Source organism: Leucoraja erinacea, chromosome 20, assembly GCF_028641065.1.
Source record: "Leucoraja erinacea ecotype New England chromosome 20, Leri_hhj_1, whole genome shotgun sequence".
NCBI classification, from domain to species: Eukaryota; Metazoa; Chordata; class Chondrichthyes; order Rajiformes; family Rajidae; genus Leucoraja; species Leucoraja erinaceus.
In genome coordinates, this window is record NC_073396.1 from 27,352,282 (window position 1) to 27,370,614 (window position 18,333).

The window sequence follows — 18,333 nt, forward strand, 5'->3', positions numbered from 1 at the left end:
GGGCGCTGTGACGTCGGGCCCTGACGGACGTATCGGAGGGCGGCTGGGCGCGTGACCGGGGCGGGCGTTGAAGTTGGGTTGAGAAGCTTCGCTCGGTGCACAATAAACAAACACAGCGGCCCCGACCCGACAATACGACCCCCGCCCTTAGCGGCTGCTGCAATATTAATTCCACATTCGCAAGGCGGCGAAAGTTCACCTCCTTGACCCAGGTGGGTGAGTCAGTCAGTCAGTCACGGGCGGCTGCTGGGGGAAGTTTGTGGTGATGGCGGTGCTTCGGGCCTGCGGATCCGGGGCCGCCCCTCCTCTCACCTCCGCCCCGCACCCCCGGGTGCATCTCCCACTCATCGCCTTTCCGCGGCCACCCGTCGCACTACCCTCCCCCCAGCTCTCCCTCCAGTCTCCACCCATCGCCTCCCCAACACCACTCCCCGTCCCGCGTTTCCACTTCACCACCTAAAACGACCCCTCCTTCTCCCCCATCCCCACATCCCCATCGCCCGGCTATCCCTCTCACGTCCGCTTGTCCTTCTTTCCTGCGGCCAGCCAGCTGCTTGTCACAACGTCCCCGTCCCCCTCTTCCACTCCACAACCCACGGCAGCTTCATACAAGCTGCAGTCATTGGGATTCACCCTCCTGATCAACTCGGGATAAATGCACCGCCCACCATTTAATTTGGAGGAGAGAAAGAGAGGTGTTTGGATCCTTTGCTGAGTTTTTGTTTACAAGGCAGAGTCAGTCACCAGTGAACAAATGCATAATGAACTTGCGCAACGTAATTGTAATAATGGATACTTGGCCTTTCTAATCGAATGCTTGGAGGCAGAGTGTTGTCCTTATTTTTTAGTCTCTAAATAATGATCAAAAAACCACCGATCTCCCTTTTTACTTTAAATTACAATAGCTGCACATTTCATGTCTTCATAATGTAGCGAGGACTTGTCCCAACCCTGCTAGGTGACGAGGGCACGGCAATAGTTGGTGAAGATTGCCCTTTTTTTTTGTTTCAGATGAGCAGCATCCTTATTTTGCCAATATGTTTGTGAAGTTGATGATAATGGTTCAAATAAAACGCAGATCTGTTTATCAGCTTGAGGGTGTAATTCAGAATTTTCTTGAATTTCATTGTACTACATAACATATAAGCAACTGATGGCAAACATGGTCTTTATCTAGATATGATTTTTATTTTGCTTTTGAACTTTTATTATTCCCTTCTTTGTGAAGTTATATCACTAAAATGAAACACTACTTGGTCTTCTGACCCTTCATGATATTATTCTCCATCAAATCTCCTTGCAGCTTCCTCTATTCCAATTTCATCTGCCACTTATTTATTACTATCCACCTTGCAATTTATTGCATCATATTTCATTATGCATTCATTTTTCATCTATAAATTTGAACCCTGTATACTCAAGTACAAATTATTAACATGTAAGGAGACCACTAATTGAGGAGACATAAAGAAAATAGGAAGCTATAAATCATATCAATGGAATATAATGTGGAAATATTTGGTGCATAGAATGGAAGGTGGATTATATTGCTAAATGGTTAGTTTTTGGGTAATGTTTGGATGATGTTCAAAGGGGCTTACTTGTTCTTGTACACAAAAAGACGTTTGGACAACAAGCAAAAAGAAAAAAAATGCTGGTTTGAACATTATTATTGAATATTTGACTATCTCGCTGTAATGAATTTCAGAACAAAGGGCCAAATAGCCTTCTATTTCTTATGTAAGCCTGGCACCTGTAGTAGGAAATTTCTGCAATCTATTAAAATTATTACCTTGGCAATAAACAATTGGATAAGTTAATTTGGACGTGTGGGCCTTTAAATTAGACCTTCAACAAGTTGCTACAGGTATTGGGTTGGACTGCACATTGTCAGGGTATTCTATAAATTGTGGGTTGAGGATTAGTTAAAGGACATTTGGAATAATGTGATATTTTTAGATTGGCTGTGATTAATAGGGTGTTGCAGGGCTTGATGCTGGGCCCTCATCTGTTCACAATGTGTTTCAGTGATTGCGATATAGAGGTCAAATGTAATATATCCAACATTGTTGCTGGTACAAAGCTAATGGTAGCGTGGGCTGTGAAGGAAATGCAGAGCAGCTTCAAGGCATATAGATGGCTTAAAGGAATGGGAGAGGTTATGACGTGGAAAATTAATGTCATTAATTTTGGAAGGACAAAATAGAAGTGCAAGTATTTTTAAATGATGAGTGATTGAAAAGTTTTGCTGTACCCAAGACACTGAAGGATAACGTGTGGAAAGGATCTGTATATGCTAGTTTGTACTGAAGATGGACACAAAGTTCTGGAGTAACTCAGCAGGTCAGGCAAGCATTCCTGGAGAAAGAAGATGGGTGACATCTCTGGTTGGGACCCTTCTTCAGACAACCCATGAACGTTTACATACAGATAAAGTTTTTAGAAAGTCTAAACAGTGTATTGTCCTTATTTCAAACTTTAAGAGATCTGGTAAGTCCAAGGATATCTACACTGCACTTCTTATCTAGTCTGATGATACAATCCTAATATTCCCTGTATTTGACCGATGTGTTTAATCCTTTTATTCCAACACATTAGATCTTGAAGTCGACTTCATTTTGTGTCGCCTTTATCAAAATGCCTTTTTGGAAGTCCATACACAATCTGCATTTCTCTCTAACTCATTGTAACTGCATTAAAAAATAAAATTAAAGTGTGATGGAATACTCTCCAATTGCCTGGATAAGTTCAGCCTCAACAAGACAAGGAGCTTGACAACATACAGAACTTGGAAGCTGCTTGATATAGGTACTCTGTCCACAACCATTCGCTTAGTCATAGCGGTTTGTACCGTCTACAGGATGCACTGAATTCATTTGTCACTGGGTAAATTTTGCCTTGGAGCTCCCTCTTCAACACCAATTGGGTATACTCACAGCTGAAGGACTGCAACGGTTCAAAAAAGCATATCACCACCTTCTCAAGGGCAATTAGGGATGTACAATGAAAGGCTGGCTCAGCCTGCACCACCCACATCCCTTGAATGAATAAATGATCCATTGACAAATCTATGCTGGCATCTCCAATAAATCAACACTTGGTTAAAGTGACCTCTAATTCTGTCCCTGACTATTCCTTTAAGAACGTTTCCCACCATTGGAGGCAAACTTGCTAATATGTAGTTAAAGGTTCATCCATAAACTCTTATGTTTTTGCCAGATTTCCAGTCCTGAAATATTACCACTGAATCTGCAGATGTAAAGAAGATTATGGCCAGAGTGTCTGTTCCTTACTTCCCTCAATGTATCTACACTGTGGATGGCTCAATTGTAATTGTATATTGTCTTTACGCTGACTGGTTAGCGTGCAGCAAAAGGAAGGGGAGGGCTGGTCCCCCAATGCAATATTCCACCTCTCCACCAATTCCAATATTGGTGGCCAGTGGGGTGGTGGCTTTCTGGAGCGCTAGTATGGGCGTTGTGGGTTGAAGGGACTGGTTTCCAAAGGACTAGTATGGACATTGTGGGTCAAATGGATTCATGGGGTGGCAGCTTAGTCACTCAAGCCTGATGTGGGCTGGTCACGGCTGGTGGGCTGGCAGTTGACTCACGGCTATTCCTTAAAATTCCATTTCAAGCAGGGTGCAAGGCCACCAAATTCAAGTGCAGTTTCATACCACTTCAAGCAGTGTGCATGGCCACTGAATTTAAGTGCAGTTTCATACCACTTCAAGCAGGGTGCAAGGCCAACAAATTCAAGTGTAGTTTCAGTAGTTTCATACCACTTCAAGCAGGGTGCAAGCCCAACAAATTCAAGTGCAGCTTCGTACCACTCCAAGCAGGGTGCAAGGCCACCAAATTCAAATGCAGTTTCATACCATTTCATGCAGGGTGCAAGGTCACTAAATTCAAATGCAGTTTCAGACCATTTCATGCCGGGTGCAAGGCCACTAAATTCAAATGCAGTTTCAGACCATTTCATGCCAGGTGCAAGGCCACCACATTCAAATGCAGTTTCATACCATTTCATGCCGGGTGAAACCACCATAAAACCACCCAAAACACCACATAAACACCACACTCACAGTTCAGTAGACATTCAGTGTGTTCAGTTGATTCACAGCTCAGACAGAGTCGTGACCGCTCCCTCCCCCATCTTGCAGAGACTGAGCCACACCCATACTTCCGGGTTTTATAATCCTTCCACGGGAAGGGGTGTGGCCTTCATGGCATGATTGACAGGAGAGAGATTCTCAACATTTTTTAAACACTAATAGCACTTATTTTTCATTGATGGGAAGAATCCTCTGCACCTCATGAGCGGAGGGCGACTGAGTAAGATGGCCAAAAATCACAGCCGTAAGTGGTATTCGGGGCTCTTGTGGACATTTATCGACATGTTGAAAAGTCTTCCCGAGCTTACCTCGTTTCCCGAGTACCTGCCATTAGCGTTATGAACCGCTAAGAGACCTTCCGAGCTCTGACAAACCCGTTATGTACATTGTGGCTGCCTTGCAGCTGCGGCTCGCCTGCAGTCCGTTTGTCTTTTCTGTTTTTTGTTTTCTTTTGTTCCGTTTTTACAGTTTATTTTGGTTTATTTGTTTGTGTATGTGTTGGGGGATGGGTGTAACATGTTTTATGACTCTTCCTTCGATGGGGGGTGGGGTGCGACCTTTCCTGCCGTATCCCCCGTCTCCGTGTCCGTCTGCGCTGAGGCCTATCGCGGAGCTGGCGGCCTCCAACTGCGACCGACCGACCTCGAGGCTGCGGAGGCAGAGCCAGGACTTACCAACGCGAGGCTGGCCAACTTCGGGGCTGTAGTGGTGGCGGTGACCCGACTTTGGAGGCTCGGTTGTGGGCCAGTGGACGACATCATCGGGAGCTCGAATTTTCCGGAGCTCCCGCAACTACAGCTGCGTCCTCTGGACTGGAGGATGGCAGCTTCGACCGCCCCGGGCCGCAGAGTTTGAACCGGCCCGTTTGCTGAGCTCGGATTCAGCCGCGGGACTTACCATCACTCGGCGGGGTCACAACATCGGAGGCTTGGATTGCCTCAGCGCAGAAGGAGGGCAAGGAGGGAAGAGACAATGACTTTGGGACTTTAAACTGTGTTGAGTGTTTGTTATTTATTCTATGTTATGACTGCAGGCTAAACCATTTTGTTGCACTGAAAAGTGCAATGACAATAAATTGAATCAAACCAAATCTACGTGCTTACCACGAGTTTTTTTTTTTTTTTAACTCAGGAGAGCCCTTGAATGAGCTTCTACAATGGGACAGCCCCATATCTGGCCCATAATGCCTTGGCTTCTCCCTGTCTTGTTTCATGTTTCTCCTTCAAATCTAAACTTCATCCCCAAAACACTAGCACATAGCTTAGTGACATCAGTTACCTGAATACTTAAGATGTCAATTTTAATGTCAGGATACATTGGTGGATATTGTTAACCTTAATCTTTTGATGTACTGATATCAGCTTGTTTACATAGTTTTATTTATCGTTCTTGGTTTCTTGGTCCTCCAAAATATTCCACATGGAATTTAAATTGGAGGTGGTGGAGGGAGGACTTCAGCCTGAAAGGGTTATTGGGAAGAAAGAGCTACCTTAAAGTTAGTTGCATCTGGTTAGGTAACTATAGTAGGGTGGAGATTATTCCATGCTTTAATTGTGCGGGGGAAGAACGAATTGCAGTACACATCTGCAATGGTAGCTGGAATCACAAATTGGATCGAATGCAATCGTTGAAATACCATGAAACGATGAATCTTGTCATATGATCTTAAAGACACAAATTAGATATGCAATGCATTATGAAGGCGTTATTACATAGAAGGTTAATATTTTGTTCTTTCATTTAACTTTTATTCAAAATCTGAACAATGTTTTAAACAATTTACTATTATTTGGTGAAATGCCTTGATTTGTTTTGGGATCAGACCCTAATTGGATCTATCCCAGGTTTTGAGAGAGGCAAGAAAGGAGATTGAGGGAGCACTGAGAAGATCTTTGTAACCTCTCTAGCCACAGGCGAGGTCCTGGACAATGACCAATATTTATTTGTTTAAGGGAAGTAGAGATAATCTGGGGAATTATAGGCTGGTAAACCTCATGTCGGCGATAGGGATGCCATGGAGAGCTATTCTTCGAGAGGTGATTTACTTGCACTTCAGAGAAAATGGGATCGTTATGGTCAGCCAGCATGGCTTTGCCCAAGGCATTCCGTGTCATACTAACTTAATTGAGGTTTTTCAGAAGGAGAAAATAGTGATTGATGGGCAGTGAATGCTGTATATGGGGATTATAGTAAGGCATTTGATGGTCCCTCATGGTAGGCCAGAAGATTTAAATACATGGGATGGACAGTAATTTGGTAGTTTGGATTCTGAACTGGCTTACCCATGGAACAGGGGTCTCCAAACTATGGCCCGCGGGCCACATCTGGCCCACCATGAGATTTTATCCGGCCCGCAGCAAGCTCTTAACACGTTCCGTGCTGCGGGCTATTTAGCGGGTTCTGTGGTAGCGCAGGTTTAGAGATACAGCGTGGAAACAGGCCCTTCGGCCCATCGAAGCGATGCCCTTACGCACTAGCACTATGTTGCACACACTCGGGACAAACTCAATTAACCTGCAAACGTGGAGTAGGAGGAATCCATAGCACCCGGAGAAAACCTACGCAGGTACAAACTCTGTACAGACAGCATCCGTAGTCAGGATGGAACCTGGGTTTCTGGCACTGTGAGGCAGTGGCTTTGAATTGTAATTGTACCCTAACTTCTGCTCCGTGTACAGTGGCAACAGAAAGTATTTCATCAAAACAGCACAATTGGATGGTTTTAGAAACAAGAAACTGCACTTGCTGGTTTACAAAAAGGGACACAAATTACTGAAGTAATTCAGCGGGTCAGGCAGTATTTTTGGCAAACATGGACAGGTAACATTTCGGGTACCCCCCTTACAATCAGTCTGAAGAGTCCCGATCCGAAACGTTGCTTATCAATGTTCTCCAGAGATGCTGTCCAACGTGCTGACTTTTTCCACCATCTTGTGTCCACAATTGGATGGTTGTTTACCTTGACATTTTTTAAAAAATTTACTTTTTTGAAATGCATAAAAACTGTCCAGCACTTGGCTAACCTATTGTACATTTCTCATTACAGAGCAAATTTTAAGAAAACATGTCACGGAGTAACAGAAATAATCGTGCCTGGCGGTATGTGTACAGTGGTGTTCGAGAAGCTGATACTGTGGCAGTGGTATTGCCCGAAGGTTCAGCAGGTCCTAACCCTGGCTATGACTCGGATGGTCAGGTAAGTCAATAAAATACAATCTTGTTCCCTGTTTCCCATCAGTATGCAGCAGATGTTGGAAATCTGAAATAGCAGCAAAATGCTGGAGATTCTCAACATGTCACGCAATCAATGGGGAGAAAGAAGGCATTGTATTCTTGTCCAGAAAGAAACTAAAATGACACGTGTACCTTGACCGGAAATAGACTAGTAGTATTGAATATCATCATTTTGGTCTCGGTTAATTTTGGTTTTGTGGTACCAAATCACGGTGCAACACATATAATTAAAAAATATATTTTTGCCCTTTGCAAATTTCAGATGTTTCTGTAATGGGTGTAATTAAGAGGTGCCTTATTTATCAACTGGAGCAATGAAAAGCATAGTAAAAATTATTTCATTCAATCTATATTTAATATTTTTATGCCTTTTTTTTCTTTTGTGCCCATCTTTTGAACATTAGTAGTAAAGTAAGTAAAGTAAAGTATCCTTTATTGTCATTCAGACCTTCCGATCTGAAGTAAATTTTGTGCCTTGCAGTCATACTTATAATAAAATAACAAAAACCCCAAATAAACACAAATTTAACATCCACCACAGTGTTCACCAGGCACCTCCTCACTGTGCTGGAAGACAAAAGTCTTAAAGTCTTTGTCTCTTCCCTCCTTGTTCTCCCTCTGCTCGGAGGCGATCCAGGCTTCTGATGCTGTGACCCCGCCGGGTGATGGTTAGTAAAGATTTATTTATTGAAATCATATTCTATGTCGCTCTTCCAGGGAGATGCTAACTGCATTTCGTTGTCTCTGTACTGTACACTGACATTGACAATTAAAGTTGAATCTGAATCTGAAGTCAGTCCCGCGGCTGAATCCGAGCTCCGCGAACGGGCCGGTTCAAAATCCACGGCCTGGGGCGGTCTAAGCTGCCACCCTCCAGTTTAGCGGACGAAGTTGTTGGCGCGGGAGCTCCGGAAAAACAGTTCATCAACCTGTGACCTGCGAGCTCCCGACGATGTCGTCCACTGGGCCCGCGGCTGATCCTCCGAGGCGCCGAAGTTGGGCCGCCGCCGCCACAGCCTCGAAGTCGGGTCGCCAACGCCGCCACAGCCCCAAAGCCGGAATTCTACCACAGTCTCGAAGTCGGTCAGCCTCGCGCTGATAAGTCCCAGCTGGCTCTGCCTCCGGAGCCTCGAGGTCGGTCCCAGTTGGAGGCCGCCAGTTCCGCCATTAGGTCTCAGCGCAGACGGAGACGGGTGATACGACAAGAAAAGGTTGCATTCCCCCGAAGGAAGAGACTAAAACAAGTTTCTCCCACCCCCTCCCCGCACACACATACACAACCTAATAAACTAAAATTTACTAACTAAAACAAGACAAGAAAAACAACAAAAAAAGAAAAAAACAGACGGACTACAGGCAAGCCGCAGCTGCTAGGGCAGCGCCGCCACTTCCGGGCGATTAGTCTATTAGTTTAGACAAGTTCAGTCTGTAGATTAGTGCGCAAGAGCTGATCATCGCAGTAATATACAAGTTGTTCATTTCAATATTGTAGAACAACACTGAGAAGCCTGGGCTGCATTTTTCAAATTGTGTATTCTTGGTCAAAAAATTATTTTTCAGTTGCCCTCTTGATTCTACTCCTTTGAAGCTAAGCTTTTGTTTTTGCAAGTGAGCAATTCATTTTGTTTTACAATGTTGTTTGAAGTGGATTTTTATTTTCATCTCTTAAAGCACAGTGATTCTGATTCTGAGCCAGAATTCCACTTGCCGCCATCAATACCAACAGCATTACCGGTGACAGGGGAATCGTACTGTGGCTGTGTAAGCCAAAATGACACCAGATACTGCAGGAGCATGCGCAGTTTTCATCGTATGAAAGATTGTCACTGTGGAGAAAAAGATGAATGTAAGTTTCATTTGCTGTCATCTCTTTTGTTGGATTGCAGATTATTTAAGGATGCATAGTAAAAACTGATAATCCAGCACTTCAGGGTTTTCGGTTCTAGACTAGCAGATTCTTTGGACTACAGGTCCTCCCAGGATACCACTTGCTTCCATCCATAAGAAATATTCACAACAGAAGATACCTGCAGAGATGGGTTGTTCCGTTGGACTCTTTTTTTACTTCACTCTATCAGTTGTACTTGAGTTTGGCTTGGTTATATTTATGTATAGTATCATCTGATTTACTCAGATAGCATGCTAAGCTTTTCCCTGTACCTCATTACAAGCAACATTAATAAACCTACATCCTAAGATACACTTTAAATCTCATTTAGCTATTGTTAATAATAAAGCTGATAACAAATAGCCTGAATTTGTCTTGGGCTAATAATGATATTTTAAAAGAGTACACTTCAGTCATTGATGTAAAAGGTTTTGAAAGGACTCTGATGCTGGTCTGTATGTGTGTTTTTTTACTCTGCAAGCTTTTTGCCCTTGTACATTTTCACCATCTTTCCTGTGTTATTGTGCAAGAAATCTAAATTTATTGCCATTTATTTTTGCTCTGTTTACTTTATTAGCCATTTATAAGATCTGCACAATCTTATTATGCCTTAATTGCACTCAAACTGAAGAACCTGCAATGATTTAGAAACTAAATTGTAGAAACACGGAATTGAAGATGCTGGTTTACACAAAATGTCAGAACGTGTTGGAGAAACTCCAAGGGTCAGGCAGCATGGTGCTGGAGTAACTCAGCAAGTCTGAAGAAGTGTCCTGACCCAAAAAACCACCTATCCATGTTCTTCAGAGGTGCCGTCTGACCCGCTGAGTTACTCCTGCAATAATTGTTATATAGCCACCGTAGGTTTTTCATATTTAAATCAAAAGAATGCAAATGAAGAATTGTGTGGTAATTTAAAAGAACTTAAATGTTGTTCTATTATCTGCGCCACCCTAAATGGCACAGTGGTAGAGCTGCCGTCTCACAGCATCGGACGGAGGTTCGATCATGACTATGGATGCAATTTGTGCGTTCTCCCTGTGTCCACGTGTGTTTTCTTCAGGTGCACCAGTTTCTTCCCTCATTCCCAAGACGTACATGTTTGTTGGTTAATTGGCTTCTAGTTGCTCCTAGTGTGTAGAATGCGAAAGTGGGACAACATAGAACTAGTGTACAGGTGGTCGATGGTCGGCATGAACTCGATGGGCAGAAGGAACTCTTTCCATGCTGCACCTCTAACCTAAACTAAAATAACTCTTGATTATTTTCTAGCTGTGGGGAACTACATGCATCACATCTATTGTATATCTTTATTGTCATTTCCTGAGTATTCACATACCCAGAGGAAACAAAAAAACGTTGCTCAACCAGTGTCCATTCAGTGTGCATTAAAAATAAATAGAAATAAAAATACATATATCATGAACAAATTAACACTCTACTAAACATCAACAGGCGTTCCGATCGGCAGCGGCACGACAGTGGCTCTGCTGCAGTGTGTCCAGGTTGGTGGTTGGTGCGCGATACTTTGGCAGGGGGCAAAGTCCGTTTAGCAGTCTTATAGCCTGCGGGAAGAAGTTGAGGAACATCCTGCTGGTTTTGTAGCTAATGCTCCTGTACCTCTTCCCAGATGGCAGGATGGAGAATATGTGATGCGATGGGTGGTAGGGATCTTTGATGATGGAGATGGCTCTGCTGATACATCTCTTCCTGTATATGTCCAGCAGGAAAGGGAGTGGAGCACCAATAATCCTGCTGGCGGTCTTCACAATCCTGTCTAGTTGGTGCCGTTCGTACGCCTTGCAGCTCCCGAACCAGGAAGTGATGCCGTAGGTTAATGTGCTCTCGATTGACCCCCTATAAAAAGTTCGTAGGTGTGTAGTGGGGAGACCTGCTTTACGTAGTCTTCGGAGAGGGTGTAGTCGCTGCTGGGCTCTCTTGACCAGTGCTGTGATGTTGGTCGTGGACGTCAGGTCATCTGACAGGTGGAGTCCTAGGAACTTCACGCTGCTGACCCTTTCCACATCAGCTCCATCGATGTGCAGAGGTGTATGGTGTTGTTAGGCTTTCAACAGGTTCTTCAGCATGAGCGTAATCAAATCATTAATAGATCTCACTGAACCTCTTTGTGTGTATTGTAACAAAGGCAAATGTGGGTAAACGGGTCTGATTTGCTGCAAGTAATGTCAGCTCCAGTAAAATATGACTGTTATTTGTTATCTTAAGTTTAAAAACAAGTCCTCCCTGCAGATTTTGAATGGATGTGGGATGATTCAACCAAGTCTTCTAACACACTGTTGAGCTGTGAGAACAGGGAAGTGAATTTCCACATGGATTACAGTTGTGGAACTGCAGCTGTTCGTGGAGACAAGGAAATGAGTGAGGGACAGCACTTTTGGGAAATAAAAATGACCTCTCCAGTATATGGTACAGACATGGTAGGTATAGTAAAATGGCTATAATGGGATGAGGTGTGTGTTGGTATGTGTATATATAGTAAGCCCCCTCTATAACGGACCTCTATATAGCAGATCTCGGTTATAGTGGACCGAGGCTCCTGTTGCACCCGACCTCGACGAGTTGGCGTCACGTGGCGTACTTCCTGTTGCGGGAACGGAGAGAGTGAGCAGCATGAAGGCGCGTGAGTAACAGACCCATCCCTGGAGCACCGCTTGTGGGCTCTGCAGCTCCCGGACCTTTGAATTCCTGCTTGTTTAAACCCCACCCATTACGTTGCTTATCTGTCCTCCCGGCCTTGTGTTAAACTTTACCCCCCTCACTTGGTTATAGCTCACAATCAGCAATAACATCATCGTCTTCTCTCTCTCCCCCCCTGTGATCTGTTATTGTGAGGGTTTACTGTGTATGTGTGTGTGTGTGTGTGTTTATTGGCACAGTACCCTCCATAATGTTTGGGACAAAGACCCATCATTTATTTATTTGCCTCTACTCCACAATTTGAGATTTGTAATAGAAAAAAATCACATGTGGTTAAAGTGCACATTGTCAGAATTTAATAAAGGACATTTTTAAACATTTTGGTTTCACCATGCAGAAATTACAGTAGTGTTTATACATAGTCTCCCCATTTCAGGGCACCATAATGTTTGGGACACTGCAATGTCATGTGAATGAAAGTAGTCATGTTTAGTATTTTGTTGCATATCCTTTGCATGCAATGACTGCTTGAAGTCTGCGATTCATGGATATCACCAGTTACTGAATGTCTTCTCTGGTGATGCTCTGCCAGGCCTGTATTGCAGCCATCTTTAGCTTATGCTTGTTTTGGGGGCTAGTCCCCTTCAGTTTTCTCTTCAGCATATAAAAGGCATGCTCAATTGGGTTCAGATCAGGTGATTGACTTTGGCCACTCAAGAATTTACCATTTTTTAAGTTTTGAAAAACTCTTTTGTTGTTTCAGCAGTATGTTTGGGATCGTTGTCTTGCTGTAGAATGAACCGCCAGCCAATTAGTTTTTTTGTTTGAACTTGAGCAGATAGAATAGGATACACTTCAGAATTAATTAAGCTACTACCTTCAGCAGCCACACATGCCCAGGCCATAACACCTCCACCACCGTGTTTCACAGATGAGGTGGTATGCTTTGCATCTTGGGCAGTTCTTCTCTCCTCCATACTTTGCTCTTGCCATCCCTCTGATATAAGTTAATCTTTGGCTCATCTGTCCACAAGATCTTTTTCCAAAGCAGTCGTTGCTCTTTTAAGTACTTCTTGGCAAACTGTAACCCGGCCATCCTATTTTTGTGGCTAATCAGTGGTTTTCATCTGGCAGTGTAGCCTCTGTATTTCTGTTCATGAAGTCTTCTGCAGACATTGACAAATCCACACCTGACTCCTGAAGAGTGTTTCTGATCTGTCGGACAGGTGTTTGGGGATTTTTCTTTATTATAGAGATAATTCGTCTGTCATCAGCTGTGGAGGTCTTCCTTGGCCTGCCAGTCCCTTTGTGCTTGATTGCAGTTGATTTTGGTAAGCCTAAGGTTTGGATGATGTATCCAACAGTTTTATTCTTGTTTCTTAGTCTCATATTTACTTCTTTGACTTTCATTGGCACAACTTTGGTCCTCATGTTGATAAACAGCGATAAAAGTTTCCAAGGTGATTGAAAGACTGGAGGAAGGACAAGTTGCAGAGAGCTCTCTTATACCTCCATTAAGGAGGCAATTAAACACACCTGAGTAATTACAAACACCTATGAAGCCATGTGTCCCAAACATGGTGCCATGAAATGGGGGACTATGTATAAACACAGCTGTGAAACCACAGCTGTTCATGGTGAAACCAAAATGTATAAAAAATGGCCTTTAATAAAATGTGACAATGTGCACTTAAACCACATGTGATTCTTTTCTATTACAAATCTCAAATTGTGGAGTACAGAGGCAAATAAATAAATGATGGGTCTTTGTCCCAAACATTATGGAGGGCACTGTATGTGTGTATATAAATATATATTTTAATCAAATTGTAATAATATTTGCATCAGTCTTGACATTAGTTATCATAATATAGTTAGTTAAAATGAATGTTCAATTTCAACTTGTAAGCTAAAGTTCTATATTGCACGGCCAATTTATCAACATCAGAAGGTTATAATATTCTACCTTCAGTCCAAGATTTATCAGAACTGAATTTAACACTGAATTAGTGTTGAAAGGTCTTTGGCTGCCCAGTAATACACATTTGGTCAAATAAAACAATCCAATTTGAACTTAAATCTGGAATCTACTCAAATAATTGAATATATTTGTAAGCAGTGAGAGATATCAAGTTGTTATTTAACATTTGTGGAAAACTAACATCAAGTTGAAATGTTTTTGATATTGAGTGACTCAACTTGGATCTTTAAGGTTCAATAAAATGTTAATTTAAAAAAAGTGAATCTAAAGTTCCATTGATGTTAATGTTATTCTCTTGATGTTTTGGCTGCCTTTTATTAAGTTTTTATTAAGCCTTTGCACATAAGAAATTTTAAGGGAATTTTCTGCAATTAATCCCTGTTCATGTTTGTCATTTGTCTGAATTTCCCCTCTTTATCCCGACTCTGAAAGTAGCTGCATTTTAGCTTTTCCACCCCAAGTTGTTCGTTAAAATCGACCTCCTCTAATCAAGCCTTTGGTCAATTTTTAATATTGTCAAATGTTTGCGTGTGTTAAGATTGTAATATTTGGTTGCAATAAATTTGTTTGCAATTGTTATTGTATCAAATAAATTATGGTTTCTGTTAAAGAAAGATGCAGGAAAATGATGTTTTAATGATTGCTGTGACAATGTTTTCAATTGCATTCTTTGAGTACCTCCAACCATAGCAACTTGAATATTTGTTAGTTTGCCTAACCTCTCATTTTTGTGCACCATTTAGATGGTAGGAATAGGAACAACTGATGTCAAACTGGACAAATTTCGCCACACCTTTTGCAGCTTATTGGGAAAGGATGAAAATAGTTGGGGTCTCTCCTATACAGGTACTATTATGATCAGTCTGACGAAGGGTCTCTGCCCCAAACGTCACCCATTCCTTCTCTCCAGAGATGCTGCCTGTCCCGCTGAGTTACTCTAGCATTTTGTCTACCTACTGTTATGGAAAACTTTGTCCGTTTTCAAATGGAGAATACCAGTCCCCCATTTTATATTTAAAATGGCGTATCTTTAGAGAATTAGAATACACACTGGTGTTGACTCATTGACATGTTAACTCTTACCTGTGCCTACTGTTACAAAGCCATATAGGTTATTGCTCTTCAAGTGCTAAAGCAGTTGTCATTTAAATGTGATGACCTTTTCAGGCAGAATTGTTAAACCGTTTTTAATAATATTTTAATTATTAATATTTTAAATTAAAAACATTTCAATTGGCACTGTTCCGTCTAATTATTATATAAATTATGGATGGGCAACATGGGATAATTAGCAAGGAGCTATTTCTCATAGATGAGTAGTGAATCACTCAGGCTATCCCTCGGTGATTCACTAACTACTCTTTAGACTTTAGAGAGGCAGCGTGGGAACAAGCGTTTCAGAGCACCCAAGTCCGCGCTGACCAGCGATCACCCTATATACTAGCGCTATCCTACATTCTAGGGACAATTTATCATTTTTCCGAAGCCATTTAACCTACATACCTGTACGTCTTTGGAGTGTGGGTGGAAGCCATAGCACCCGGAGAAAACTCATGTGGTCATAGGGAGAACATGCAAACTGTGTACAGACAGCACCCGTAGACAGTATTAAACCCGGGTCTCTGGCACAGTAAAGCAGCAGCTCTACCGCTGCGCCATCGTGCCACCACTACTCATCTGTGGGGGGAAAGATCCTTGCTATTTACATCATATTAGCCACATCATCTTATGCCTTGATTATATCTCCTTTATTATTGTAATTAACGAACACCAGCTTAGACTAAACGCTTTTTAAATTTGCCAACATCTTGCAACCATCTCTTTCTGTTTGTGATACTATAATCAAAACAAATGTAATTAAGTAAAATAGTTCATTATTTGATATCAGCGTGACCTCCCTACGGTTATTCCAATGTCCCTTTTGATAAAGCATCCTGTAACTTGCCTGAAGCCATCAATGTCATCCATTAGCCCTGCCTTCTAAAGAGATTTGCCAACATGTACATCTCTTGTTTTCGGTTCCTTGATAAGTCTCAGTTTCAAATCATGTGCGATGTATTCTTTCAACATACTTGCCCTAACCAGATGCCTTTTCTTCAGGTTTGAATTCCATTTGTTGCTCACCTGACTAATCTATTTCAATCTTCTAGTTGTGCAAATTGTTTCCACTGTCAGCACACTCGGAGTCCAACTGTGAAAGGAATCATCTGAGCACTGATAAAGCTATATTCTAAGAATAGTGTTCTTTTGACAAAACTCACATTTGAGATTACAATGAATTGGAATCGTGCTCTTACAAGATAAATTATCTGCCCAAAATATGTATGTCCCCATTCTCTGGTAACTCTTAAACATCCTTGAGAAAAGGACCAAATTTTCTTATATCGAACCCACACTAAAGAAAATCTGAAACCTCTACATTTTGAGCATAGTTAAGATCCACAGGTTTTTTTTAAATGCCGCGAATTATCATTGCAATATATTACGTGTAATATTTATTTAACCATCTTGTGTTTGATCATTTTGAAAAATATCTAAGCTTCTTGGATTTTTAAAAAAACATGTACATTTTTTTGTAGGTGTTCTACATCACAAAGGTGCTAAGAGTCACTTCTCAACAAGATTCGGTCAGGGCTCCATCATAGGTATTCATCTGGATACGTGGCATGGTGTCTTGACGTTCTTCAAAAACAGGAAATGCATAGGTATGACCTAGCTTTATGTAGCTTAATTTTACATGGCCTGAATCTTAAATGAAATAATAAATACTGGTGTAGGAAAGAACTGCAGATGCTGGTTTAAATCGAAGGTAGACACAAAATGCTGGAGTAACTCAGCGGGACAGTCAGCTTCTCTGGAGAGAAGGAATGGATAACGTTTCGGGTCGAGACCCTTCTTCAGACGGATAAATGCTGACGAGTAAATACTGGTGTTATCTATTGTTATTATCAGGTGCTCTAGGATGCTGACCTATTGGAATGGTTGATCAAAAACATAAATTTTGATTCAAAAATGTAAAATAATGAAGTACTTGCCGTTAGAGATTTAAATTATATACTCTGTAATCGCCAAAGGCAACAGGAATGAGATAGGCTTTGATACATTTGTTTCTGTAATATACAATCCAAGTGGCCTGGATAACTGATGAACTTGCAAAAGATTAAATGTTCACATGGAATCCCTTATATTGCTGGAGACCTGAAAACAAACCAACTGAACAGCTTTGACAATTGCACTTTAAAATGTAATGTATGGTGAAAACAATAAATTGGTGGGTGGTACCACTTTAGATACTTCCAAAAGTGCAGCTCTCCATATTAAAAAAAAAATAAAATTAAGTTTTCTAAATGTATGTATTATGTAAAGGACGATAGTTTTTTCAGATTTTGGGAGTAAATGTTCAGTTTTGCTTGCAGATTTTTAAAGTTTTGAAAACATTTTTGATCACATGTTATTTCTTTATTCTGTTGAAAATCTTATTTATCCTTTCAAAGTTTCATATTATGTGGCAAACTGCCTGATTGTTTATGGAGAAAATTATGAATTTGGCAATATTTGCATTTTTTTTTTTTTTAATTTGGAGACTTCCTGGCAAAATCTTAACTGCGAGCATTTCAATGACTTGCACTTTCAGTAATCTCAAATATTTGATGTATTGTTAAATATTGTATAATAATAGTATCTGTGCACTTAGCTGGCATTAATAGATTTTTTTCTCTTTATAAAGGAATGGCAGCCACCAAACTGCAAAACAAAAAGTTTTTTCCAATGGTTTGTTCAACTGCAGCAAGAAGTAGTATGAAGGTGATACGTTCATGTTTCTCCCCGACTTCTCTCCAGTATCTTTGCTGTCTGCGGCTCCAACAGCTCGTGCCTGAACACATTGACAAATTGGAGGTTCTTCCGCTACCCCCAGGTCTGAAGCGCATGCTCCGCAATCAGTTGGGTTGGGTTCTCTCAATGAATCAAGAAAGCAGTGGCAATGAGACTGCAAACAACTCATCGGGAAGCGATTCTGACAGCTCTTCCACAGCAGACGCGGAAACTTGCCAACGGAAAAAATGTCGATGGACTTAACACATCTGGGTTGATTCCTTTTTAAATCATGACTATTGCATGTATGGCAGTTCAAATTGTATTTAGTGTGGACCTGGACCATTGCTGCTATACATGAGATGTGTAAAGTTCCCAACTTCATTTTCAATTGTTCTAGCTCCTTGCAGCAAACTAACGAGGACTGTGTTACTTGTGAACTCAGATTGGCAGACGTGTAAGATGATGGTTTAAGATGCTGTTCTTCTCAATAAAGTTACCTGTGTACAAATTTTATTTCCTCAATCTGCACTCTTTTTGTAGGGTATTTCGTGCTTTCACTTAAAAATATTAAATGATCATCTTGTCCAAAATATTTCTAGCATCTCTATCTTATTTCTTTTAAAAAAATCTCTACCTCGTTGG

General features: G+C 41.6%; 1 protein-coding gene across 2 annotated transcripts; it reads left to right on the forward strand.

Annotated features, from left to right (window-relative positions):
* Positions 1–49: 49 nt before the first annotated feature.
* On the forward strand, positions 50–18,281 carry LOC129707008 (SPRY domain-containing SOCS box protein 3-like). Of its 2 annotated transcripts, none has more exons than XM_055651719.1 (7): positions 50–216; positions 7,161–7,310; positions 9,020–9,194; positions 11,487–11,674; positions 14,619–14,721; positions 16,455–16,580; positions 17,603–18,281. In XM_055651719.1, exons 2-7 carry the CDS (start codon positions 7,179–7,181, stop codon positions 17,950–17,952), a joined length of 1,074 nt encoding a protein of 357 aa, XP_055507694.1. In that variant the 5' UTR covers positions 50–216; positions 7,161–7,178; the 3' UTR covers positions 17,953–18,281. The 2 variants fall into 2 exon arrangements, with proteins under 2 accessions (XP_055507694.1, XP_055507693.1); XM_055651718.1 differs by having other exon boundaries at positions 51–212.
* The last annotated feature ends 52 nt before the right edge of the window (positions 18,282–18,333 follow it).